Here is a 27,401-nt window from a genome sequence, read left to right as displayed (position 1 = left end):
GAGGGGCTCACAGTAATGCAAGCTGTCTTATTATAACATAATTAAAAATGTCTCCACTCCATGGATCAAGATGGAGAAATAAAACATAAACCACTGACGAGCATTACCTAATTCTACAGTTATGCAATGTGTAGGAATTCAGTGTCTTTTAAGTTACATGGCAGTAATAAATAGTATAAATGCCTTTATGAATCCAGAAATAGTTATGTAGGGAGAAACAAAACAGAATACTATCAATATCTATGCTAACAGGCAATGAAGAAGACATGGTTTGAGTATAATAACTACAGAAGAACAATAGCCTTTAATTCCTTAAGTTAACTAATCATAGTAATCTTTAAATGAAATGTATATGCTAATATGCTTCAAAATTTAAATATTCTTACATAAATATAAAGAAATTAGAAGGCTAAAATAGCAGTTGCAATCCATCTAACAGTTCAGAAAGGTATTAAACTCTGGATAGTAGCCAAGACAGAAACATTTAAAGAATTTCATGGGGCTGACATCCTGACACAGCCGGTAAGCCTCCCTTCACAACTGCATGTCAAAAATCCAAGCAGGGGCCAGTGCTGTGGCGTAGTGGGCTAACATTCCATCTGCACCCCATGTGGGTACTGGTTTGTATCCCGGACGCCCCTTCCAATCCAGCTTCCTGCTAATGCCTAGGGAAAGTAGAGGAGGATAGCCCAAATGTTAGGTCAGCTGCACCCATATGGGAGACTTCAAAGAAAAAACTAAGGAGAGAGATCCATGGTTGCCATATATGTTAGTCAGCTTTTTGTACCTAGAGTGAAATATTTGACACAGCTTACCTTTATAATATAAAGAAGTCTATTTAACTCAATTTTGGAAGTTCAGAGTCCAAGATTGAGTGACCCCATTGGTTTGGCCTCAGATGGTGGGCAGCAGATGGCAACGCATCATGGCAGGAGTGGAAGAACAAGTATTCAGATCTCAAACAGGAAGCAGAGACTTTGGTGAGGCCAGGCTAACTGCTTTTCTTTTCTACAATTCCACATAAAAGGAATCATAAACAAAGTGGCCTTTTGTGTTGCTTATCTTTGACTTCAAGCAATACTTCTGAGCTTCTTCCAGGTCTCCCATGTGGGTGGCAAGGACCCAAGCACTTGAACCATCTTCGGCTGGTTTTCCCAGGCCAATAGCAGGAAGTTGGATGGGAAGTGGAGCAGCTGGGATAAGAACTAGCACCAATATGTGATGCAAGCATTGACAGGTGGCAGCTTTACTTGCTAGGCCAGCTCTCAAACAATACTTGTAAGATTCATCCATGTTGCTGCACATAACAATACTCTGTTTCTTTATACTGTTAGTAGTATTCTATTGTATGGACCTATCAAAATTTATCTATTTATCAGTTGATAGACTTCTGTGTTGTTTTCAATTTGCGGTGACTATAAATAAAGCTGTTATAAACCATTTGTGTACAGGTTCTTCTTTGCACAACTTTTTTTAAAATGACTATCCTTTCTCTTTGGCATTGTTCTTGAAAATCAATTGTTTATCCTTATGGCAATGTTACACGGCCTTGATTATTGAAGCTTTATAGTAAACCTTTTGGAAGGGGAGAGGGAGTGGGAAAGGGGAGGGATGCGGGTGGGAGAGATGATATGGGGGGAAGCCATTGTAATCCATAAGCTGTACTTTGGAAATTTATAGTCATTAAATAAAAGTTAAAAAAAAACATTATTTTTATTTATTTGAAAGACACAGTTACAGAGAGAGGCAGAGATAGAGATAGAGATAGAGATAGAGATAGAGAGATAGAGAGAGAGAGAGAGAGAGAGAGAGAGAGAGAGAAAGGGTCTTCCATTTGCTGGTTCACTTCTCAATTGGCCACAACGGCTGGAGTTGCACTGATCTGAAGCCAGGAGCCAGGAGCTTTCTCCAGGTCTCCCACACAGGTGCAAGGGCCCAAGGACTTAGGCCAACTTCTGCTGCTTTCTCAGGCCACAGCAGAAAGCTGGATTGGAAGTGGAGCAGCTGGGACTTGAGCTGATGCCCGTACGGGATGCTGGCACTGCAGGCTGGGGCTTTACCCCACTGCACTACAGTGCCGGCCCCAGTAAATCTTGAAATAAAGTAAGTTCCCCCAATTTTTACTTTTTCAAGTCATTTTGGCTATCCTGTGGCTTTCCACATACAACCTAAAATTACTTTGTAAGTTTCTGCAAAAAATAAATAAATAAATAAATCTAGCAAGCAAGCCTGTTTGGATTTTGACTGTACTGCATTGATTCTATGGATTATGATGGTGCTCAGAAAACAACACTCCAAAGTATAGGTGCTTTGCCATGTTGAACACTTTTGAATAAAGGGAAATTGGAAGGCTGCAGAAGCTGCATTAGAACCAAGAACCTTCTAACCTTGTTTCTTGGCCTCTAGTACAGTGTGTGTGTGGGGGGGGGCACTCTTTCTGAAATTCTCTACTATGACTAAAGAAATTTCTTCCAAAAGAAATACAATTATCTTCTCTTCAATAACCAGTAAGTCAAGCCGGCGCCGTGGCTCAATAGGCTAATCCTCCACCTTGCGGCGCCGGCACACCGGGTTCTAGTCCCGGTTGGGGCGCCGGATTCTGTCCCGGTTGCCCCTCTTCCAGGCCAGCTCTCTGCTATGGCCAGGGAGTGCAGTGGAGGATGGCCCAGGTGCTTGGGCCCTGCACCCCATGGGAGACCAGGAAAAGCACCTGGCTCCTGGCTCCTGCCATCGGATCAGCACGGTGCGCCAGCTGCAGCGGCGGCCATTGGAGGGTGAACCAACGGCAAAGGAAGACCTTTCTCTCTCTGTCTCTCTCTCTCACTGTCCACTCTGCCTGTCAAAAAAAAACAAATAAATAAAAAAAAATAAATAAAAAAAATAAAATAAAATAAAAAATAACCAGTAAGTCAAACAATAAGGAAATATTAACCGCCAGAGAAGAGAAAGTACTAAAAGTCACTGCTGTGTCCAGACATCTCATCTATTCCTCCAGGAGCAGCGCAAGAGATGACCCAGGACACTTCATCTGCATAGCACACCCATCAGTGTTCACAGTGAAGTTCCACCCTTCACTCATTACCACCTCCCCCAGAACTGAGAAGGACTTTGTTTCAGGCCACTGTTTGTCCTTGGATCCAGTCATTTCCTCTAAAAGCCATTTATCACCCTTCTAAATTGCCTACATGGCCATTTTTTTCCCTCTCCCCTATGAAAATGGGTATTAGATTATTGTACAGCCTTCTATGATACCTTGTGAATGTTAATCAATTTGTATGGATTTTTCTGCTATTAGTCTACAAATATCTGTTAAAATTAGCAGATCTTCAGAGAATGGACAGGAAATATCCATTTGTCCTTACAATTATTTGGGGGGAGATCCTACATCTTAAAAATGTTAAGTCTTCCAATCAACAAAAACAATATATATAATCTCCATTTATTCAGTTCTGATTTAATTTTTTTATCAACACATTACAGCTTGTAGTATAGAAATCTAGAACATATTTTGCTAGACCCCTAAATGCTTCCTATTTGGAAACGCCATTATAAAGGTATATTTTTATTTCAATTTCCAATTAAGCATGCAGAAATAAAATTAATTTTCAAAGCCCCTATAAGATTCACTTATACTAGTTTTTCTTGATTCTTTGGAATTTTCTAAGTAGAAATTCATATTATATAAAACAGATAGTTTTAACTTTTCCCTTTCTGAGCCAAAGGTTTTTTATTTCCAATATTGACCAGAAATTGTAAGGGTGGTCATCCTTGAGTTGTACCTATCTTAAATGGAAAATATTCAGTTTTTCACTATTAAGTATGAGATGCTTTTTGTAGGTTTTTCATAGATACTATTTAAACAGGAAGAGGAAATTCTCTTCTAGGTTGCTGAGAATTTTAACCATGAGTGGGTATTTAATTTTGTCAAATACATTTCCACATATATTGGGATGATTTTATTTGGCTAATATTGTAAATTACATTGAGTGGTTTTTCTCATATTACACCAATCATGAATTCTTAGGATAATAAGGTATTATATTTAAATTACTAAAGTATTGCTAAAAAATTTTATGTCTATGTTCAAGGGGGAAGTTTTAATTTTCTGTAATTTCTTGACAAGGTTTTAGTGTTTTCATAATGTTTTTTTCTCAACTGTACTTTTAACTTACCAATATGCCTTTTTTAGAGGGTAGCACACAGGATGTTTTTAATCTACTGACAAATACGTGACTTTTCATTGTTCATATAATTTATTATTAATATGATTATGGACATAGTTGAATTTAAATATATTACTTTCTAAAACTATGTTTTATTTGTTCTATTTATTCTTTGTTTCCTTCTTCTCTTTCTGCTTTCTTTTGGATTATTTTATGATTCAATTTATACCTCTTATTTTGTAGCAGTTGTTCTACAGGTCACATCTTTAACTTACTATACCCTAATATCAAATAATATTCTACTTCATGTACAGTGTAATAGCATACAACAGTAAATTTTATGTCTTCTACTCTTTTATTTATTTATTTATTTTTTTGACAGAGTGGACAGTGAGAGAGAGAGAGAGAGAAAGGTCTTCCCTTTTCCATTGGTTCACCTCCCAATGACCACTGCGGCCGGCGCACCATGCTGATCCGTGGCCATGAGCCAGGTGTTTCTCCTGGTCTCCCATGCGGGTGCATGGCCCAAGCACTTGGGCCACCCTCCACTGCAGTCCCGGGCCATAGCAGAGAGCTGGAATGGAGGAGGAGCAACCGAGACAGAATCCGGTACCCCGACCAGGACTAGAACCTGGTGTGCCGGTGCCGCAAGGCAGAGGATTAGCCTATTGAGCCGTGGCGCCAGCCATGTCTTCTATTCTTTAGGCTGTTATTATCATGGATTTTATTTCTGCATTTTATATATATAAACATACACATACACATACCTATCTCCTACAATATATTTTATTGTTATTTTTGTTTTAGATGGTCAATTACCTTTTTTTTTTTAAAGATTTATTTTATTTTTATTTGAAAGAGAGGTAGAGACAGAGGGAGAGGTCTTCTATCCATCCGCTGGTTCACTCCCCAGATGGCTGCAACAGCCAGATCCAAAGGCAGGAGCCAGAAGCTTCTTCTGGATCTCCCACACAGGTGCAGGGGCCCAAGGACTTGGGCCATCTGTTGCTGCTTTCCCAGGCCATAGCAGAGAGCTGGATTGGAAGAGGAGAAGCCAGGACTAGAACTGGTGCCCATATGGGATGCTGGCACTGCAGGCCAGGGCCACAGCGCCAGCCTCAATCAATTACCTTTTAAAGTGATTAAGAATAAGTTTTTATTCTTTTCTGTTATGCCTTTTTCAAGAACAATCAGTTTTATTTGCCCTTATATTCTATCATTACCAATGTTCTTCATGTCTTTGTGTGTAGAACCAGGCTCTCATTAGGAATTATATTCTTAATGAGTGATAGAGAAAATCAGAAAGAGACCTTCCATCTACTACTTAACTCCCCAAATCCCCAAAACAATCAGGGCTGGGCCAAAGCTAGGAACCAAGAACTCAATCTGGGTCTCCTACATGGATGCCAGGGACTCAGTTCATCATCTGCAGCCTCTCAGGATGCCAGTAGTCAGATGCAGAGGAGCTTGGGGCTTGAATTAGGCAATCCAATATGAATGTCCCGGCAGTGAGTTATCTGCTGTGCCAAATGTCCAACTCGAAAATTTTTAGTTGTTTGTCTAAAAACAAGTATTTTGTTTTCAGTTTGTGAAAAACATCTCCTAGGTTAACAACTTTTATTCTTTTCAGTCTCATCTTTGTTCTTCTTTATGAAATGTCTCTTTCTTTTTCCCCACTGGGAAGGAATTTTCTCTGTAATTGGATTTTAGGAGCTTGAATATGATGTTCCCAGATGGCGTGCGTGTGCGTGTGCGTGTGCGTGTGATATTCATTCTGCTTGAGGTTCTCAAGGCTCTTTGAATCTGTATTTTGATATAGATATATTTGATATAATTTTATAACATTCTTGACCATCACCTCTTTAAGTATTTCTTATGCCCTTAACGTCTCTTTTCTCACTCTGCCTCTAAATTCTGTGACTCTAATAACATATTTGTTAGATAATCCAGCATCACTCCATATTGCTGAGATATGATTTTATTTATTTCTTCTTAGACTGTTTCATTTTTGGTAATTTCTACAGACTTGTAAATTGACTTTCTTCAGTAGGGTCCACTCTGCTCATAAGTCTGAAATATGTCATCACTAAGTCTGGTCCTATCAACCGTTGTTATATACTAAAAACTTACTTTCCCTCCCTCCCTTCATCCTATTTTCCTTTTCTTCTCTGTCTCCCCACCTGTGTGTGTGTGTGTGTGTGTGTGTATCTGTCTGTCTGTCTTGTACTTTCCAACTGAATGCCAGGTTTTGTGAAAGAACAGTAGAGACTAAGATAAGCGACATTTACACACAGAAAAGGACACATCCTTCTGAACTGGAAATCAACATTGTTGCTGCTACCTTTAACCTTATTATACAAGACTTTAAATCAGCTCCCCAGATTCCCTGTACTTTGCATTACCTCTTAGCTACTGTGTATAAATGGATCTCACAGAATCTATATACACCAGTGTCTGCCTAGCTCCTAAGTACTTTCCCCCTACAACTATTTGAAGACACAGCAGTCCTGTGCTCAATCAGTTGACTTCACACTGATAATAACAGTAGGCTGAGGTGGTTTTAACCATGTTGTTTGCTTGGATGACTGGTAGCCTATTTGGTAGCCAACCTTTGTAGCTAGATAAATTTCCTTTAACCACTTCAGAGCCTGTGTATTTTTTTACGAATCAGGTCAAGTTTCTTTCCCTATTGGTCATGTGTAGCCAGAGACTGACATAATCCAATAGTGAGCTTCCTTGTGTCACAACAAGTACTTCCACACACACTGCCATATATTTTTATTACTTAGTTTTTCAGTGCTGTGATCAGCTTTCCATTATTATATATAAGGAGAATGGTACGGAAAGCAGAAAATAATATTTTTTCTTTTTTATTCTTTCAAGATTACTAACACAGTAATATGCCCAGAGTACACAATGTTTACTGAATGACAGAATGAATGAACTTCTACACTGAAAACTCTCCCTTAATCTTCTCCATTAGATAAGTCAACCTACATTTATACTTTATTTTCCCTTTTTTTGTCCTAATAATATAGTTTAATTTCCTCACATTTATCTATGGTCTAATAAGGAAAAATTTTAATGGACGTCTTGAAGGATGATAACCAATAATCTCTTAGAGGACCAAATATACTTTTCAATTGAACAATGTTCACATTTCCCAATATGTTGATCCTTAAAAATTTTTAAGGAAAATGGAATAAAAAGATAATATGCAAAATCCATGAAATATTTGAAGATTTCCAGATACATTAATCTGTTTCCACAGAAGTCACAAAAAAAAAAAAACAACCTCTTACCCAGCCTTAGCAACGCTTATGGTTTGTTGCTCCATTGCTTCATGGATACTGGTTCTGTCATGCTCTTTGAGGCTATTAAATTCATCGATACAGCAAAGGCCAGCATCGGCAAGCACCAACGCCCCTGCCTCCAAATTCCATTCTCCGGAGTCTTTTACAGCAGTTACAGTCAGACCTGAGGAAATAAGCAAGCTACATCAGCTTTTATTTCCAAAGCATACCTCGTATCTGTACAAAGAAGGAAATGCCTTTAGAGAAAAGGGCACAGAGTAAAGGATTTTTATCTGCAGTCTACCAAGAATGTATGACATCAGTACAGTTACTTCAGGTGTTCAGTCCTGGAGGCCTTAGAAGCTTTTCATGTTTTGAAAATCTAAAATGTGTTACTCAGTATTTTGTAGCAATCAGAAGTCTTCCATGTTTTTTATCTTTACTTGTAGGTCCCCTGACTGTTCAAGCTTCTGGAGGAACCAACAGATCTCCAGAGAATTTATGACAAGAGATCCTGTACTCTGTGTTGTTTCCATAGAAAGGCTTAATAATTGAGACTAGTAATTACTGTCAGAATATGGAAATTAAAAATTTCCCCCAAAGGATTAGGCAGGGGAGTCACTACATTTGTCTTGTGGATTTTGATTCATCTCTATGTCAGTTAATAAAGCAGAATAGTCAGAAGATTTTGGAGTTAACTAGACTTGATTTAAATCCTGGATGTGTCATTCTGAGCGCTGAATTTGAGGCAAGTTTTCTAACACATATATACACTTTGATGTACTCATCTTAAAAGAGGGTAACAACAGAAAATACCTTATGGATAGACAGGTGTTTGGCACAGCAGTTAAGATGCTGCTTGGGACACCTGCATCTTACCAGAGTGTCTGGCTCAAGTCCTGCAACATGCCCAATTTCAGCTGATGCAGACTCTGGGAGGCAGCTGTGATGGCTCAAGTGCTTGAGTCCTTGTGACTCAATGATTGAGTTCCTGGCTCCCAGCTTCAGTATGGCCCAGTCCTGGCTATCATAGCCATTTGGAGAGTGAGCCAGTGGATGGGAGCTCTGTTTTACTCTCTGCCTCTCAAAATGCATCTTAAAAAATTTATCAATGTAATTCACTGTATCAGTAAACTGAAGAAGATATATTAGAGCAATTACGTTTTGCATTTATCCAAAGGAGCTGAAGACTTATAGCTGCCCCAAAACTTGCTCATAGGTGTTTAAAGGAATTTTATTCATAGTAGCCCAAACTGGAAGCCACCAACTTGTCCTTCAGTAAGTAAAGGGAAAAATAAGCTGTAATATATTGGATAACAAAATATCATTTGATGCTAAAAAGAGGTGACCGACCAAGCCATGAAAACACATGGAACAACCTTAAAGACATTACTAAGTAAAAGGAGTCAATCTGATTCCAAAAATATTACATTCTTGAAAAGGTAAAACTATGGAGACAATAAAAAAGATCAGTGTTTGCGAGGGGTTCACATGGGGGGCAAGAGGAAGAGCACAAAGGTAGTAAAACTATTCTGCAAAATATTGTAATGGTAGACACATGTCATTATTATTTGTGATAACCCACAGAATATATAGCACCAAGAGTGAGCCCTAGAGCAAATTATGGACTTTAAAAATGAGATGTCAACATAGAAACTGCAATTCAAAATTACACATCCTGAAGTATGGCTAATATTTAAAAATCTGACAAGGCAAGTATTAGCAAGGTTGTGGACAAAGTAAACTCATAGTACTGCTAATGGGAGTAGTAACTCCCACAACTGCCTTGGAAAGGAGTTTGACAATAACGACAAGTTACAGGTACAAACGCTCATTTACCTCAGAAATGCCACTGCTAGTTCCTTCCCTACAGGGACCTGTGATCAGAGGAGACAGATATGCACAAGAATGCTCAAAATAAAATTTTTCATAATGGTTAAACCTGCAAATAACTGAAAAGCCCATCAACAGTAGAACCAATAAACTCGTATATTGATTCTATGGAATAAACCATAACAATGAAAACTTAAATACAGCTTTATACAATATGATGAAATATTAATGCATAATACAAAGCAATATGTCTATTAAAACTCAGTAATTTCATTAATGTCAAGTTAACAAAAAAGGCAAAACCAAATTAGTGTTAACAGACACATCCTCCAGGAGACACTTTGCTAGCTTTAAGGATGAAATGAAATGACACTAAGACAGTAACTCAAATCCATGTGAAAAATCAAAATAAAGAATAGTATATACATCACTATGAAAGACAGATAAAAGCAATTTTGTTTGCAATTCTTTTCTTCTCTAATTTAAAATAATAGTATATAAGCAAAAGCCACAAAATGATTTTATTGGTCAATAATGTATAAAGAATGGCTTCCTGGCCTTTGGCTAAGATCAAGTGATCAAGTATAATAATGTATAGAGAAGTAATCTGTAAAATAATGGCACAAAGGAAAATGGAGAGCACAGAATTATACTGTAATCAATTTTTCATGTTGGTAGTGATCTCAATGAGGTTGTAATAAATTAAGATATTAATAATAACCCTCAAGGCAACCACTGAGGAAGTAACTCAAGTTATACAATGAAAGAAAGGGGGTGGGCTTTCTGGCACAGCAGGTTAAGCCTCCACTTGCAACACCAACATCGTATATTAGAGTAGCAGTTTCAGTCCCAGCTACTCAGCTTCTGATTCAGCACCCTGCTAATGTGCAGGGGAGGCAGCAGACAGCAGTTCAAGACTTGAGTCCTTGCCACCCACATGGAAGACCTGGATGGAGTTCTTGACTCCTGGCTTTGGTTTGGACTAGACACTGCTGTTGTGTCCATTTGAGGAGTGGGCCCATCAATGGAAGATCTGTTTCTCCTTTGCTGTCACTCTGCTTTTCAAATAAATGAGTATTTAAAAAAGAAAAAAAGGTATAAAAATGATACACTAGAAAGTACATATAAAGGTAGCAGTAATTGAGGAATATAGGAATAAGTAGATATAAGTTATGTAGATAACAAAGAAGAAAATGACCTACATAAACACTACCTTATCAGTAGTAGTTACATTAGATATAAATAAACAGTTTGATAAAAAGGCAGAGAATGGGGTAGGAGGGATGGAGTTGGGGGTGGTGGTGCTGTGGCATAGCAGGCTAAGCCGCTGCCTCTGGTGCCAGCATCCCATATTGGCACCAGTTCCTGTCCCAGCTGCTCCTCTTCCAATACAGCTTTCTACCATGGCCTGGGAAGGCACTGGGAGATGGCCCCAGTCCTTAGGCTAAGTAGAAGACTCCTGTATCCATATGGGGGGCCTGGAAGAAGCTCCTGGCTTCTGAAAGGCCCAGCTATGGCCATTACAGCCATTTGGGGAGTGATCTAGCAGATGGAAGAGCTTTGTCTGTCTCTCCCTCTCTGTAACTCTACCTCTCAACTAAATAAATAAACAAAATCTTTATTTAAAAAAAAAAAAAGGCAGAGAAGGTAAAATGGATTTAAAAAAAAAAATGACCCAGAGCCGGCGCTGTGGCATAGCTGGGAAAGCTGCTGCCTGCAGTGCCGGCACCCCATGTGGCAGCTGGTTCAAGTCCTGGCTGCTCCACTTCTGATCCAGCTCTCTGCTATGGCCTGGGAAAGCAGTAGAAGATGGCCCAAGTCCTTGGGCCCCTGCACCCACGTGGGAGACCCAGAAGAAGCTCCTGGCTTCTAGCTTTGGATAGGCGCAGCTCTGGCCATTGCGGTCATCTGGGGAGTGAACCAGTAGATGGAAGACCTCTCTCTCTCTGCCTCTCCTTCTCTGTGTAATTCTTTCAAGTAAATAAATAAATTCTAAAAAAAAATGACCCAACTATATATATGCTGTTTGCAAGAGAAACATTTCAGCTTTAAAGAACAAATAAGGCTGGCACCACGGCTCACTTGGCTAATCCTCCGCCGTGGCGCCGGCACCCTGGGTTCTAGTCCTGGTCGGGGCGCCGGATTCTGTCCTGGTTGCTCCTCCTCCAGTCCAGCTCTCTGCTGTGGCCCGGGAGGGCAGTGGAGGATGGCCCAAGTGCTAGGGCCCTGCACCTGGCTCCTGGCTTCAGATCGGTGCAGTGCACTGGCCACAGCACATCGGCCGTAGAGGCCATTTGGGGGGTGAACCAATGGAAAAAAGGAAGACCTTTCTCTCAGTCTCTCTCTAATTCTGCCTGTCAAAAAAAACAAACAAACAAACAAACAAAACAACACAACAAATAGATTGAGAGTGAAAGGTGATAAAGAATATTTCAGTCACACAAAAACCATAAGAATCTTTGCTAAAATCAGATGAAATGCTTGAATACAATCTGAAAAATACAATAATGCAAGAATGGCACTCACAAGCAAGGATACAGTAGCACCAGTTTCTGCACTAATTAGCATCTAGAACAATGTTATGGAGAAACTGTTGAGATAAATCCAGGTTGGAGTCCAGGATTCAAGGAAAATTTACCAGATCAAATGCAATGGTAAGAAGAGAAGCAGCAAAGCTTTAGTTTAATAGAAAACATAAAAGCTACCAGCAGAGGAAGGGGCTGGTGGAGTGGAATCAAGCTGCCAAGGTCTGGCAGCCTAAGGGTATTTGTAAGTTTGTAACCGGTCAGCTCCAAAGAGCAAACTTAGTGGTTATACATAAGCTATTGTGAAAGCAGACCCAGTTCTAAATGGAATTTCTAACTTGTTTTTGTGGAACCCTAACTTGTAGTCCTTTGGCAAGTATTGTTACAACCTGACTTGTATCCTGTTTTGTTCAGTGTGTAGAGAACTGTAGTATGTACATGTTGGCAGGGAAGTGTGAGACGGCATTAGAGGTCTGATCTAAGATGGAGTTCGTCTGGCTTGCTTCTAGTCCTGGGCTCCCTCCCTCACCAGGAGTCAGCAAACTGTGCTCTTCTGGCAAAATCTAGCTCAGAGCTGTTTTTGTAAATATGACTTTACTGGAACACAGTCAAGCTAATTTGTTTACATATTGTCTGTGGCTTCTTTTACATTACAATGGTGGAGTTAGGTAGCTATAACAGACATTACTGTATGGCAATCAAAACCTAAAATAATTAGGTCAAATGCCTGCCCCTGAAACTTAATTATTTAAACAAAGCCATTTATAGACTCTGGAAATTATCCTAAGGGCATAGGGTAAATGAAAAAAAAGCACTTATTAAAAAAGTTTAACTTGGTAAGAAAGCAGGAATCTATGACAGTTAAAACACAACCCATTTCTTCCCTTGCTCTTCTCCCCCACTTTAGCTGGATGGAAGCTGTACTCTAGATGGGTGTGGGTCCACAGGACAGATTCCCTCGTATCTCAGCTCTTAGCCAAAAGAAGAAATAACACCAGGCTGGGCAGACAGCATTTCTCATCCTCTCTAAGGTACAGAAGTCAATTCTTGGTGAGTATGGACAAGAAGTTGAAGACATTTCCTTCGTCAATCCAATCCCACCTCACAGGGCATAGGGATTATCTTAGATGTGACAGGCCCAAAATAGCAGGAACCCCAATTACTGCTGATTTGGGTCACTTACAGGGTGAGAGATCTACACACGGAAAGAGAGCAGAAAGGACCATTCCTATCCAGGACCTGCAGTAGTGGCTCAGAGGCTGGGGTAGGCAGTCCACAGAAACAGAGAACTTCAAAGCTCTGCCCAAAGAAACTGATTTTATTTGGAACAGAGAGCAGGAAATTTCAAGCTTATTGAAGATTTTGGCAAAGTAATAAAAGAAGGCTGGTAGTTCTCTGATAGCCATAAGCTGAATTAGACGATGGCTAGTTTATCATAGACAATCAGGATCAGAACAAACCTCAAATACTAGATTCGAAAAGAGCCCCTGCCCAAATTACATTGGACCAGACTGTAAAGCATTTATGGCCCAGGGTGCTGTCAAAAACAATAAAATAATCAGCAATTAGTGGAGTCTAACAGTTCAGTATGACACCAAACAGGACAGACAGCTTGACAGAGAGATCAAGGGGAGACAAAGTCCTGCTAAAACCACTATCACCCTAGGATTGTCTATATATAAGCAAAAGGCTGTCCCTCTAAGGAGTAACTTCAGAAATTTCACACTGCAACAAGACACAGAGTTCACTAAAAAAGAGTCTAGCCAAATTATTATATAAATAAACACCCCCCCCCCAAATAAAAAAGATATAAACAACAAAAACAAACCCTGAAGAGGGGGAGGATGACTAATGAAAATAACTGGTACAATACCTAGTTTGAAACAAAAAATTTATGTGGCAGGGAAATATGCAGGAAATTGTGGTCTACACACTGGGAAAAAAGCAGGCAACAGAAATTGGTAAGTCCTAGATCTCAGACTTAATAGGCAAAATCGTCAAAGTAGCCATTATGAATATATTCAAACTAAAGGAAACAAAAGTAAATAAAGGCATGAGGACAATGTTTCAACAAGTAGAGAACAATAATAAAGAGATTTAAATGATAAAAAGGAACCAATTGGAAATTTGGATTTCAAATGTATAACCAGAATGAAAAGTTCACTATAGAAGGATCAAAGAGTACACCTGAACTAGCAGAAGAGTCAGCAATCTGCAAGATATATTGTTACAAATTATGTAACCCAAGCAAAAGAGGGAAATCCAGGCATGATCAAAAAAAAAAAAAAAAAAGTCTCAGGAATGTTGCAAACTTTTGTGGGATCAATATACACAAAGAGAATCAGAGAGAGAAGCTAAAAAGAGGAGAAACAAATGTTGGAAAACAAAGGCTGAAAATTCCCTAAATTTGATGAAAAGCATTAGTTTTCACATCCAAGAAATTTAACTCCAAGTAGGACAAATGTGAAGAAATCCACAAAACATAGTAAAAACACTAAAAACAGCCGGCGCCGCGGCTCACTAGGCTAATCCTCCGCCTAGCGGCGCTGGCACACCGGGTTCTAGTCCCGGTTGGGGCGCCGGATTCTGTCCCGGTTGCCCCTCTTCCAGGCTAGCTCTCTGCTGTGGCCAGGGAGTGCAGTGGAGGATGGCCCAGGTGCTTGGGCCCTGCACCCCATGGGAGACCAGGAAAAGCACCTGGCTCCTGGCTCCTGCCATCGGATCAGCGCGGTGCGCTGGCCGCAGCGCACCGGCTGTGGCGGCCATTGGAGGGTGAACCAACGGCAAAGGAAGACCTTTCTCTCTGTCTGTCTCTCTCACTGTCCACTCTGCCTGTCAAAAAAAAAAAAAAAAAAAAACACTAAAAACAAAATAAATACAAAAGGAGCAAGGAAAGAAAATATGTCTATTAGAAGAAGCTCCAACACAATTAGGAACTAAGTTCTCATCAGAAACAGTAGGGGCGGGCTGGCGCTGTGGCATAGCAGGTAAAGCTGCCCCCTGCAGTGCCGCATCCCATATGCGCGCTGGTTTGAGTCCTGGCTACTCCACTTCTGATCCAGCTCTCTGCTATGGCCTGAGAAAGCAGTAGGAGATGGCCCAAGTCCTTGGGCCCTTGCACCCATGTGGGAGACCCAGAGGAAGCTCCTGGCTCGTGGCTTCAGATCAGCGCAGCTCTGCAGCCACTTGGAGAGTAAACAAGCAGATGGAAGACCTCTCTCTCTCTCTCTGCCTCTCCTTCTCTGTGTAACTCTTTCAAATAAATAAAGAAATCTTAAAAAAAAAAAAAAAGAAGAAGAAGAAGAAGGAGAAGGGGCCAGAAGCCACAAAAGGACATATTCAAAGAGCTGAAAAAAAAATCCTGAATGAGGAATCTTATATTCACAAAACTTTCAACAGTGAAGGCAAGGGAACTGGGATAGTGGCGTAGCAGGTTAGGCCTCCACCTGTGATGCCAGCATCTCATATGGGTGGCTCTACTTCCAATGGCCTGAGAAAGCAGCAAAAGATGGCCCAAATCCTTGGGCCCTGCACCCATGCAGGAGACCTGGAAGCAGCTCACATTTCCTGACTTTGGACTGGCCCAACTACAGCTGTTGCAGCCATCTGGGGAGTGAATCAGCAGATAGAAAATCTCTCTCTCCCTCTCTCTGTAACTCTGCCTTTCAAATAAATTAAAAAAAAAATCTCAAAAGTGATGGCAAAATAAACACATTCTCAGAAGAACAAAAAATGGGAAAAAAGCTGGCAGACCTCTTAAAAGAATTACTAAAGAAAGTTCTTCAGACAGAAAGCAAATCACCCCAGATGGAAACTCAGAAGAAAAAAATATAATGGGTATGTAAAGGTAACTATACAGAAAAAACAGTTTCAGGGCATATTTTTGGTCTACACTGACTTAAAAATGATTATAGAATATGTATATATTTTTATACATATATAATTATATAATATGTATATAATTGCATTGTTGGGCCTATAATATATAGGAAAGCAGTATATTTGGCAACAATAGCAAGAAGAGGTGGGAGGAAGGCCATATTGAATTAAAGAAATGACTCCAGATGGTAATTCAAATGCACAAGAGCAAATGAAGAGAACTAGAAATAGTAAATTAACAAGGTTAATATAACAAACACTCTCTAAATATATTTGTTCTTTCTTTTCTAAGCTTGTTTAGAAGGTATAAAATTATACAAAGCAATAATAAAAACAATGTGTTGCTGCAATTGTAACATATGTAGATGAAATATGTGTAACAATTATAGCATAAAAAAGGAAAAATGATATGAAACTATGTGGGTATCTCACTAGAATAAACTATGCACATGCCAGAAATAAATTCTGACAAGCAATTCTTAAGAATCACTAAGAAAATAATAACAATAAAAGAGAGAAAACATTAAAGGAATAAACATTACTACTCTAAAAAATAATTCATTTAATGCTAAGGAAGCAGCACAAAGGAATAAAAGAGTTGAAAATTAAAAAAAATAAATTCAAACATATCAATAACATGAATGGATCAAACAATCCAATCAAAAAGGCATAGACCCGGGAAGCCTTCTGGCCTAGCAGTTAAGGGGCCACTTGGGACGCCTGCCTATCAGAGTGCCTAGTTTCAAACTGTAGCTCTGCTCTGGATTCCAGATTCCTGCTAATACATACCCTAGGAGGCAGCAGGTAATGGTGCAAGTGGTTGGGTTCCTGTCACCCAAATGAGAGACCCAGATTCAATTCCTGGCTCCTCACTTTAGGATGGCCAAAATTAGTTGTTTCAGGCATTTGGAAAGTAAACCAGTGCACAGGGCATTTCTGTCTCTGCATTTCAAATTAAATAAATAAATAATTTTTTAAAAAATCAAAAGACACAGATTGACACAATGAATAAGAAAATCCAACTATATGCTATCTACAAGAGACATTTCAGGTTCAAAGAAATGGATTTAGCACAAAAGGATGGAAAAACACACATATGTCAATAAGAGGAAGAAAGCTGGAATAGGTATGCAAATATCAAAAAAAAGATTTTAAAATAAAAAACATTACTGGAGATTAAGGAGAGCGTTTTACAATGATAAAATCATCAATCCATCAGGAAGATACAACTACACAGAAGATCAACAAAGAAACACAAGACTTAGACAAACCAACTAGACCTGAAAATATTTATAGAACACTACACCCAACAATGGCAACATAATATATTCTTCTTAAGTGCCCATGGAACATTCTTCAGGTTAGACCAAAAGATGGGTTAATAAAATAACCTTCAAAATATGTAAAAGGATTAAAATCATACTCTTTAATGATAATGGGATTAAGTTATTATCAATACAAAGAAATGTGAAAAACACACAAATATGTGGAAATTAAACAACACATTGCAGGGTGGTTGCTGTGGCAACCACAGCCTGCAGTGCTGGCACCCCATATCGGTGCCAGTTCAAGTCCCGACTGCTCCACTTCTGATCCAGCTCTCTTCTATGGCCTGGGAAAGCAGTAGAAGATGGCCCTAGTCCCTGGGTCCCTGCACTTGTGTGAGAGAGCTGGAAGAAGTTCCTGGCTTCAGAATGATGCCACTCTAGCCATTGTGGGTATTTGGGGAGTGAACCAGTAGATGGAAGACCTCTTTCTCTCTCTCTCTCTCTCTCTCTCTGCCTCTGCTTCTCTCTAACTCTGCCTTTCAAATAAAATATATAAAATCTTTTAAAAAAATACACATATACACACACATTGCTAAATCATCATGAGTCAAAAAATAAATCGTAAGTGAAATTACAAAATACTCTGAGATGAAAAAATGAAAACACAGCATGCCACAACTGGTAAGATGCAGATAAAGTAGTATTTAGAGAATAACCATAAATGTCTATGTTAAAAAGGATGGAAGATCTCGAATCAATAACCTAAGCTTCTGCCCTAAGACATTAAGAGCAAATTAAACTTAAAGCAAGCAGAAGAAAACAAATAATAAATATTAGAATAAAATTATTAAAACAGAGAACAGAGAAATGAGAAAATCAACAAAACCAAAAGTTGACAAGCTTTAGCTAGACTGATTAAGCAAATGAGAAATAGTCAAATGACTTAAGCCCAGAATCAAAGACGGGACATTTTTACTATATTTTCAAAAGTAAAAAGGGGGGCCAGTGTTGTGACATAGTAGGACTAAGCCTCCACCTGTGGCACCAGCATCCCATATGGGCACTGGATCAAATCCCAGCTGCTCCACTTCCAATCCAGCTCCCTGCTAATGTGCCTGGGAAAGCAGTGGAAGATGGCCCAAGTGCTTGGGCTCCTGCACCCATGCGGGAAACCCAGAAGAAGCTCCTGGTTCCTGGCTTTGGATCAGCTCAGCTCTGGATGCTGCAGCCATCTGGGGAGTGAACCAGTGGATGGAAAACCTGTCTTTCCCTCTCTCTGTAACTCTGCCTCTCAAATAAATAAAATAAATCTTTATTAAAAAAAAAAGTAAAAAGGGTTATAAAGGAACACTATGAACAAGTGTATGCCAACTAATTAGATAACTTAGATGAAAATGACAAATTTCTAGGAAGATGCCAACTACAGAAAATGACTCAATAAGAAAAAGAAAATCTGATTAGACTTTACATGGATGGCTTCACTGATGAATTTTATGAAATATTCCAAGAATCAAATACTAATTCTTTACCAATTCTTTTTTTATACTGGTCTCCCGGGTGGGTGCAGGGGCCAAAGCATTAGACCTATCTTGGGCCTCTTTCCCAGGGTCATAAGCAGGGAGCTGGATCAGAAGTGGAGCAGCTGGGACTTAAACTGGCACCCATATGGGATGCCAGCACTGCAGATGGTGGCTTACCCAGCTGCATCACAGCGCAGGCCCCTAGTAACTCTTCTTTAAAGTAAGAGCAAAGGAAAAGTATTAGGGTCAGTGCTGTGGCACAGCAGGTTAAAGCCCTGGCCAGAAGCACCAGCATCCCACATGGGCACCGGTTCTAGTCCTGGATGCTCCTCTTCCCATCCAGCTTTCTGCTACGGCTTGGGATAGCAGTAGAAGATGGCCCAAGCCCTTAGGCCCCTGCACCCACGTGGGAGACCTGGAAGAAGCTCCTGGCTCCTGGCTTTGGATCGGCCCAGCTCTGGCTGTTGCGGCCATCTGGGGAGTGAACCAGCAGATAGAAGACCTCTCTCTCTGCCTCCACCCCTCTCTGTAACTCTTTCAAATAAATAAATCATTTTTTAAAAAAAAGTATTAACCACATATCAAAAATCAGACAAGAAACACACAAATAATAATGACCAATATCTTTCATCAATTTAAATACAAAAATCCTTAATAAGACACTAGCAAACCAAATCCAGCAATATATAAAAAGGATTATACACCTTGATCAAGCTGGATCTATCCCAGGAATGCAAGGTTAGCTTAATAGCCGAAAAATCAATGTAATATCCACATAGTAACAAAATAACTGATCAATTAAAAAAATCACCTGATTATGTCAACAGAAGCAGGAAAAGCATTTGACAAAATTCAACATTCCCTCCTGATTAAAAAACAAAAATCCACTCAATAAACTAGGGACAGAAGGGAATTTCTTCAACCTAGTAAAAGGCATTCACAAAAACTTACAGCAAACATTCTTAATGGTAAAAGACTGAACATTTTCCTGCTAAGGAATAAGGCAGGGAGGGATATTTGCTCTCACTACATCCATTCAATATTTTACTCTAAGTTCTATGAAGGGCAATTAAGCCAAAAAAATCAAATAAACATCCAAGAAGGAAAGAGAAGTTACAACTATATCTATTTGTAGATGACATGATTTTACATATAGAAAATCTTTAAGGATTAAACCAGAAATGTATTAGAATCAATAAATGAGCTCAGCAAGACAGAAGGATCAAAAAACAAAACTGCAGTCTATATACTTGCAAAGAAAACCCCAAAAATATAATTATGGAAATATTTCCATTTACATCAATGTCAAGAAATATTTAGGAAAAAAATTTAACAAAAGAAATGCAAGGGGCTGGCGCTGTGGCACAGAGGGTTAAAGCCCTGGCCTGAAGCACTGCATCCCATATGGGTGCTGGTTCTAGTCCTGACTGTTCCTTTTCCCATCCAGCTCTCTGCTGTGGCATGGGGAAGTGGCAGAAGATGGCCCAAGTCCTTGGGCCCCCACATCCACATGGGAGACCCAGAAGCTTCTGACTCCTGGTTTCATATCAGCGTAGCTCCGGCTGTTGCGGCCATCTGAGGAGTGAACCAGAGGATGGAATACCTCTCTCTCTGTCTCTACCTCTCTCTGTAACTCTGCCTTTCAAATGAATAAAATAAATCTCTAAAAAAGAAAAAAAGAAATGCAAAACTTATACTCTGAAAATTACAAAATGTTGCTGAAAATATTAAAGGCAATGTAAATAAATGAAAAGATAGCCCATATTTAGTGATTAGAAGACTTAGTATTGTCTTAGTATTAGCACTACAGTCATCCATCAGTACCTGTGAGGGAATGGTTCCAAACCCCTCACCTCTGCAGATACTAAAATCTGTAGATACTCAAATCTCTTATATCAAATAATATAATAGTTACATATAACTATCCACATCCACCCATACACTTTAAATCTTTTAATCATCTCTACCTCATTTATAATATCGAATACAAAATAAATGTTACGTAAATAGTTGCCATACTCTACTATTTAGGGAATAATGACAAGAAAAAAAAATCTGCAAATAAATGTTCACTACGAATACTGCTTGGTTGCTTCTGCAGATGTGGAACCCCTGGATATGCAGAGTAATCCCCAAAAGAAATCTAGAGATTCAATGCAATCACTATCAAAATCTCAGGTGATTTCTTTGTAGAATTGACAAGGTTATCTTAAAATTCACATAAAAAAAAGTATTCCAAACAGATCATCTTGAAAATGAACAAGGTTAGAAGATGCACATTTTCCAATTTCACAACTCACTGCAGAGCTACAGCAATCAAGACAAGGAGGTAATGCAATAAGGCTACAGACCAACAGAACAGAACTGATTGTCTGGAAATAAGCCTATACATTTAAGGTAAATTCATTCTTTGTGAGGGTTCCAAGCCAATTCAGTGGGGCAAAGAATAGTCTTCTTTACAGATGCTGTTGGAAAATCAGACACCCACATGCAAAAGCATGAATCTGGGCAACCCTCTACTCACATCATATAAAAAAATTAATCTAAACTGGACCTAAATGAGAGGTGCTAAAAATTCTGAAAAGATGCGCATACATTTTTATGACCTTGAATTAGGCAATGATCTTTGAGAAATGCTACCAAAAGCACATGCAGAAAACATAAAATGCCTTTCATCAAAATTAAAGAGTTTGTGCTGCCAAGAAGACCACCAAGAAAATTAAAAGATAACTCCTTTAAGGGAGAAAAATTTTGCACACTATATATATTTGATAAAAAACTTGCATTTAAAATAAATACTTATAACTCAATAATAAAAAGAAATGACCAAATTTAAAAATGAGCAAAGAACCTGAATAGTTACCTCTCCACAGAAGATATATATATGGCCAATAAGCAAACACAAGATGTTGACTATCTTTACCTACCAGAGAAATGTAAATCAAAACCATGTTGAGATATTACTTTACACACCATCACGGCTATCATCAAAAAGACATTTAAAAGAAAAGTGTTAGTGGGGATATGGAGAAATTGGAACATTCACACATTTTTGGTGGGAATATAAAATGGTGCAGCCATTTTGGAAAGCAGTCTGGGCCCTCCTCATAAGGAGTTATCATATAGAATCCAGCAACTCCATTCCTAATCATAAATCCAGAGAAATAAAAACACAGGTCCCATATAAAATCTATATGCAAGTTTACAGCATTATTGATAACAGCTATAAATGGGGGAAAAAAACCAATGCCCATCAACTTAGGAAAAGATAAATAAGATGCGCTATGTCCATATAATGGACTATTCCTAGACAATACTCACAAGAAAAAGATAAACTGTTGATATATGCCACAACATGGATGAAAACATCAAAGACACTCTGCTTGGAATATGCTGGTCACAACAGATTACATACTGTATGACTTCATTTATATGAAATGTCCAGAATAGGCAACCTACAGGCAACTACAAATCTACTAATCTATGATCTAATTTGGTAGCCGCACACCTGTGGGGAGGAATGGAAGCACTGAAATAGCTGAGGGCTACAAACTATCTTTCTGAGATGATCAAAATTCCCCTAAAATCAATTATGGTGATAGCTGAACATCTCTGTGAATATTCCTGAAACTACTGACCTTTTAAATGGATGACTTATATGAATCTAAAAACTACTGACTCTATAAATAAGTGAATTGCTATGTTAATTGTATCTCAATAAAGCCATTTTTTGAAAACATTACTATGTAATCATACCAGAGGGCACTTGGCAGTGAATTCTTTGCACACTGGATTCAAAGTCTTAGCAAGTACAAATTCTATCAACTATGTACCTACTAACTATCTATTAGTTCATTTGTAAAACCCTTTCCCTCCTTATCCTTCCAGTTTTTTGACTCCTTCTAAATGACCATGCATAAAAGGCCTCCAATCTCACAAAGCCTCCTTGCCTAGCTTCTGCCAAGCATGACTTCCATCTAAAGTCATCCGTCTCTATAGTAACCAACTAGAAAAAGCTGCTATGCTTAGCAGTGGCTTTGTGAAAGCACTGGTCTAGTACAGATGTTCCAAAGATTCAAGTCTTCTCTCTACTGATCATTACTTTCCCCCTGGCATCAGGTAAAGAGCAGAGCCTCTGATGAATGGGAAAGGCAGGGAATTAGAGAGAAAGGGGTGGAGTATAAAGCATGAACAAAGATGGACCACAAGAGAAAACTGAATTCAAGAGGAAAATGAATTTACAAAGAGCTAGATTTATAAGAGGACTAAGAAGACAAAGTAAAACAACAACAACAAACAAGATGTAAAAAACAAGATAAATTTTAGATATTTGCATTCATACTTTTCTGGTCAAAAATGACGCTATTAACACCAACAAACTGTCAACCATGAAAATAATTACAGTGCTTCAGAAAGCTGGCTGATGTGATTTATAGCTACCCAAAAGGTATTTAACAATATAGTCTAGTTAAGGATAACTAGTTATAGCAACAACCTATAACATTATGGTGGGTAACAATGAACACAAAACAGTGGAACATTTTTTAAAGATTTATTCATTCATTCATTCAAAAGACTGACAGACAAAGAGGGAGAAAAAGAGTGAGTGAGTGAGAGAGAGAGAGTGAGAGAGATCGACCGACCCTGGGTCTCCCAAGTAGGTGGCAGGGATGCAACCACTTGAGTCTCATCCACAGTTTTTTCAGGTGCACTAGCAGGAAGTTGGATAGGAAGCAGAGCATCCAGGACTCAAGTGACACTCTGATAGGAGATCCTATTGTCCCAAATGGCTGCTTAAATGGCTCTACCACAAAGCTGACCCCAACAAACTCTTACTGATGAAGTATAGCAGAGAATGGAGAAGGGGTACACTTTATGTAACAGACATGGAGAACCTACAAAATGTATAAGGAGGTATAGCTCTATCCTCCTGTACCTTCTGAATGTCCCTTTTACAAAGAGTCTGGATACCTGTAGTGCCTCAATGAAGAGATTCCCCCCACTGTTACCCTGGGGGATCCTCCTCTTATTCCTAGTATGCACCTGAGCCAACCTCATTAATAACTTTTTTTCTTCAAGATTAATCAAGTCATTACTATAGGAAATGGTACCAACCACATTTTCTACACATAAAGGCCACCTCACATTTTGCCTGCTGCGGTAGAGACACAGTAGAGAGGTATTAGGCCATCAGTTAGAGGAGTGGGTCTCTGAGCACTAGCATTCTGTCTTGCTGTAAAGGATGATAATACCTTCCCCCTACCACACCAGGAGGCTCAGAAACAAGTTATTTAAATGTTCTTCACAAATGGTTAAAATTTTTTTCATTTGCCTGTATTTATATGTAATTGGTTAAAGTTGCATCTAACATTTTCTATTGTATTACCATACTTATTTGATTACATAGTTATCTTTCTTACAGGGCCATAAGGTCTTCGTATGTTTTATTTTTGAGCATTCCATGGAGCCTAACACAAAAATTTCATGCAACAAATGCTCTCTGTATACATGTAATGAATCATTAAAATTACTTAAAAAACTTAACTCATTTAAAAATGGTTATAAACTCCAGCAAATCTACATTCTACATAAATTTTATTTAAAACTATCATTAAAATTTAATATCCTATCACTAATAAATAAAAGGATGCCTTTTAACCTAACTAAAGATCATATTAAAACAAGCCTTACAGAAGAATCTTTTCTTAAAAGATGGAAACAATAAGTAAGTAACTCTTAAAAGACAATTCAACATGGTGAACAAGAAATTCCCCGTGTGGAAATCTAGGATTTGAACAAAGGCAAGAAGTTAGTACCTCCACTCCAGTAACTCCTATAGCAGGCAGGGACTAAGACTCTATTTAATTCTTAGTTCCAGTACATTTTAATTCAGCACATTTCAGTTCAGTTCACTTAATCCTACTACTTCTTAATTCATACTTTCAACACTTAAATTTCAGAATCTTAGAAGTCCTCTATAAAGGACCCTTGGATCCATGGAAACAAGCTGCAACTTGTCTCTGCAGAATTGAAGCTATAACTTCCTTTGAAAACCGGTTCCAGAACACCAATCCACACTCCATCACACCCCTACTGCCAAGGCTGAATTACCATCTCATTTATCACCTCAGAAAATACTAGATGACTAGCCACTATTTCAATTAAATAACGTAATTCTGAGTGGAGGAAAAAAATCTTGCAAGTGTATTTGTTTGTTACTGCCATCATAACAAACTATCACAGACTGGATGGCTTAGAACAGAAATCCACATTCTCTAGTTCTGAAGGCGAGTTCAAGATCGAGGTCTTGACAGGTTTGCTTGGTGCTTGGTTTCTTTTGAGGACTCTTGCCATGCCTCAGAATGGTCTTTTTTCAGTGAGTTTGTGTCCTCAGTATTTCTTTATATGTCCAAATTTCCTCTTTTTTGAGGATATCAGTCAGATTAGGCAGGACTCAGCCTAACAATTTCATTTCATTCAGCCACTATGTCAGAGGCTCATATTCAAATACAGTCACCTTCATACTTCAACACAAGAATCAGGGGGAGATCTAACTCAACCTGCAACAACAGGTAACCAGGTTCATTCATTTCAGCCTTTGGCACCAGTTTAGGCTTTGCTCATCTTAGGTCCAGACAACTCATCCTTCCCCCAAAATGATCTCTAGAGAGCTCTGATTTGGGGATTACATTCCACACAGCCATCCACGAATCATGTGGGACCCCTGGGGTACTTAAATTGTTCAGCAACTGGTTCTATAAATTGCCCCTGAAGGTATTAACAGTTTAAAAACATGCCGGGCTCATCCGGGGAGTCTTTATGGTCTTTCCTGAAAGGTATCATAAGTGAAAAGGAACATTTGGTGGAATTTCTTAAAAGCCCTTCGATATTTCTGATGGGCAAGAGTAAGAGTCAAGACAGGAGAGCAGAAGGATGACAGGTCACAAGATGATCTTTTACAATTTCTAGTGAACCATTAGGGAGGTATTTGGTTTCTGTTTTTTTTTTTTCTTTATTTTAGATTTATTTATTTATTTATTTGAAAGTCAGAGTTACACAGAGAGAGGAGAGGCAAACAGGGACAGAGAGAGACGTCTTCCATCCGCTGGTTCACTCCCCAATTGGCCCCAATGGCCGGAGCTGCGCCAATCCGAAGCCAGGAGCCAGGAGCTTCTTCCAGGTCTCCCACGCAATTGCAGGAGTCTGAGGACTTGGGCCTTCTGCTACTGCTTTCCCAGGCCATGGCAGACAGCTGGATTGGAAGTGGAGCAGCCAGGACTCAAACCGGCACCCATATGGGATGCCAGCACTGTAGGTGGCAGCTTCACCCACTACACCACAGTGCCAGCCCTTTGTGTTTTCTTAAATACCGTTATATACAGTGCATTGAAAATTTTTGAAAGAAAATATGCCAGACTACTGGCTTAAAGATAGATTTTCTGCCTCTGGTGACACTTAACACCAAAAATGAGTTTTTTAGGACTGGTCTCATTAGGACACATGCATGGTCACACTACAAAATGTGCTTCATTTTAACAAGTGCACTTTGATAAAACAAGGAAATTAGAATCTCCTTTAAAAAAAAAAAAGACTTATTGATTGATTCAAAAGTTAGAGTTACAGGGAGAAGGACAGAGATCTTCCATCACTCCCCAATGGCCATGCTCGGGCCAGGCTGAAGTCAGGTGCCTTGAGCTTCTTTCAGGTCTTCCACGTGGCTAGCAGGGGCCCAAGCATGTGGGCCATCGTCTCTTGCTTTTCCCAGTCCATTAGCAGGGAACTGGATCAGAAGTGGAGCACCCAGGACACAAACTCGCACCCATATGAGACGCCACCATTGCAGATGGCGGCTTTACCAGCTGCGCCACAACATGGGCCCCCGAATTTCCTCTTAACAGTGCTTGCAATATGGTCAAGCCTTTGCTGCAGAGTTTAAGATGCTGCTTGGAATGCCCACATCCCATATCACAGCTCCTGGATTCAAGCGCCAGCTTTATTTGCAATTCTAGGAAATGCTATCTTGAGGGATAGCAGATGTCTCAAGTAGTTGTATTCCTGCCACACAGGTGGGAAACCCAAAGTAAGTTCCTAGTTGGTTCTCGGCTTTGGCATGGCTAAACCCAGCTGCTGTGGGCATTTGGAGAGTGAACTAGCAGATGGGAGATCTCTCTGCCTTTGAAACAAGGAAAAATAAATACACAAAGATTTTTTTTTTAAACAATGACTGCAATAATCAGACATCTGCATACACCAGTCTCAAAGGAGTCATGTTCTAATCTTCAAATGGTCATTTTATCTCATGTATCCAACATGTCTTAGTGCATACAGCAATCTCCATTTTATCCTAGCCACCATTAAGACCAACATTAATAAGAGTGCTGTTTTATCACCTGTAGTAAACTGTGTCTGTTACCACACAATGACTTTCACTTTAATGAACAGAAACAACAGGGTTCAAGAAACTTTCGGTAGGTTCTACCTAACTGCTGAATTATTAAAAAAAAAAAAAATCTGACTCCTCTCCCCCAACTACTTTTCTTGAATGTGGGCAGGCCTAATATTAACTGTCCCAAGTTCATTCCAAAGACTATCAGATGAAGCTGTCCCACCATAAGCAACGTACCTTAAATATGAACCATGCTAAGAATGACAAATCAAAATTCTGGGCACTATGCTGAGAGGAAGCCCTTATAGCATCAATGATACTTAGGAAATAACTCAATGACAAAGTAATTTTCAGTCTGGATTGAGTCATTTGGGCGTTTGGGGGTTTCAATCTCAACACTTAAATAAAAAATAATAGCTAGGAACTGCACGGAATGAAACAAACCTTTTTCCACCCTTACTCAGTAGACTCCAAGCTCAAGAGCATGATAAAAGCTCCCCCATTTCCCCACAAGGGTAGGCAAACAGATAAAGC

The 27,401-nt window shown here is 39.2% G+C and overlaps 1 protein-coding gene across 8 annotated transcripts in view; it reads right to left on the bottom strand.

Moving 5' to 3' along the window:
* MCM9 (minichromosome maintenance 9 homologous recombination repair factor) overlaps positions 1 to 27,401 on the bottom strand; it is a 404,677-nt gene that overhangs the window by 328,218 nt on the left and 49,058 nt on the right. For 7 of the 8 annotated variants that reach the window (XR_011388551.1, XR_011388552.1, XM_051855376.2 and 4 more), the window contains exon 8: positions 7,466 to 7,640. Coding sequence is in view for 5 of the 8 variants with exons in the window: in XM_051855376.2 (XP_051711336.1) it covers positions 7,466 to 7,640 (175 nt within the window). In the remaining 3 variants the exon portion in view is untranslated. Of the gene's footprint in view, positions 1 to 7,465; positions 7,641 to 9,295; positions 9,334 to 27,401 lie in introns of all 8 variants that reach the window. The other variant, XR_011388553.1, reaches the window with a different exon arrangement.

This window comes from Oryctolagus cuniculus, chromosome 5 (assembly GCF_964237555.1).
Source record: "Oryctolagus cuniculus chromosome 5, mOryCun1.1, whole genome shotgun sequence".
Classification (NCBI taxonomy): Eukaryota; Metazoa; Chordata; class Mammalia; order Lagomorpha; family Leporidae; genus Oryctolagus; species Oryctolagus cuniculus.
This window is presented reverse-complemented; position numbering and strand designations above follow the sequence as displayed.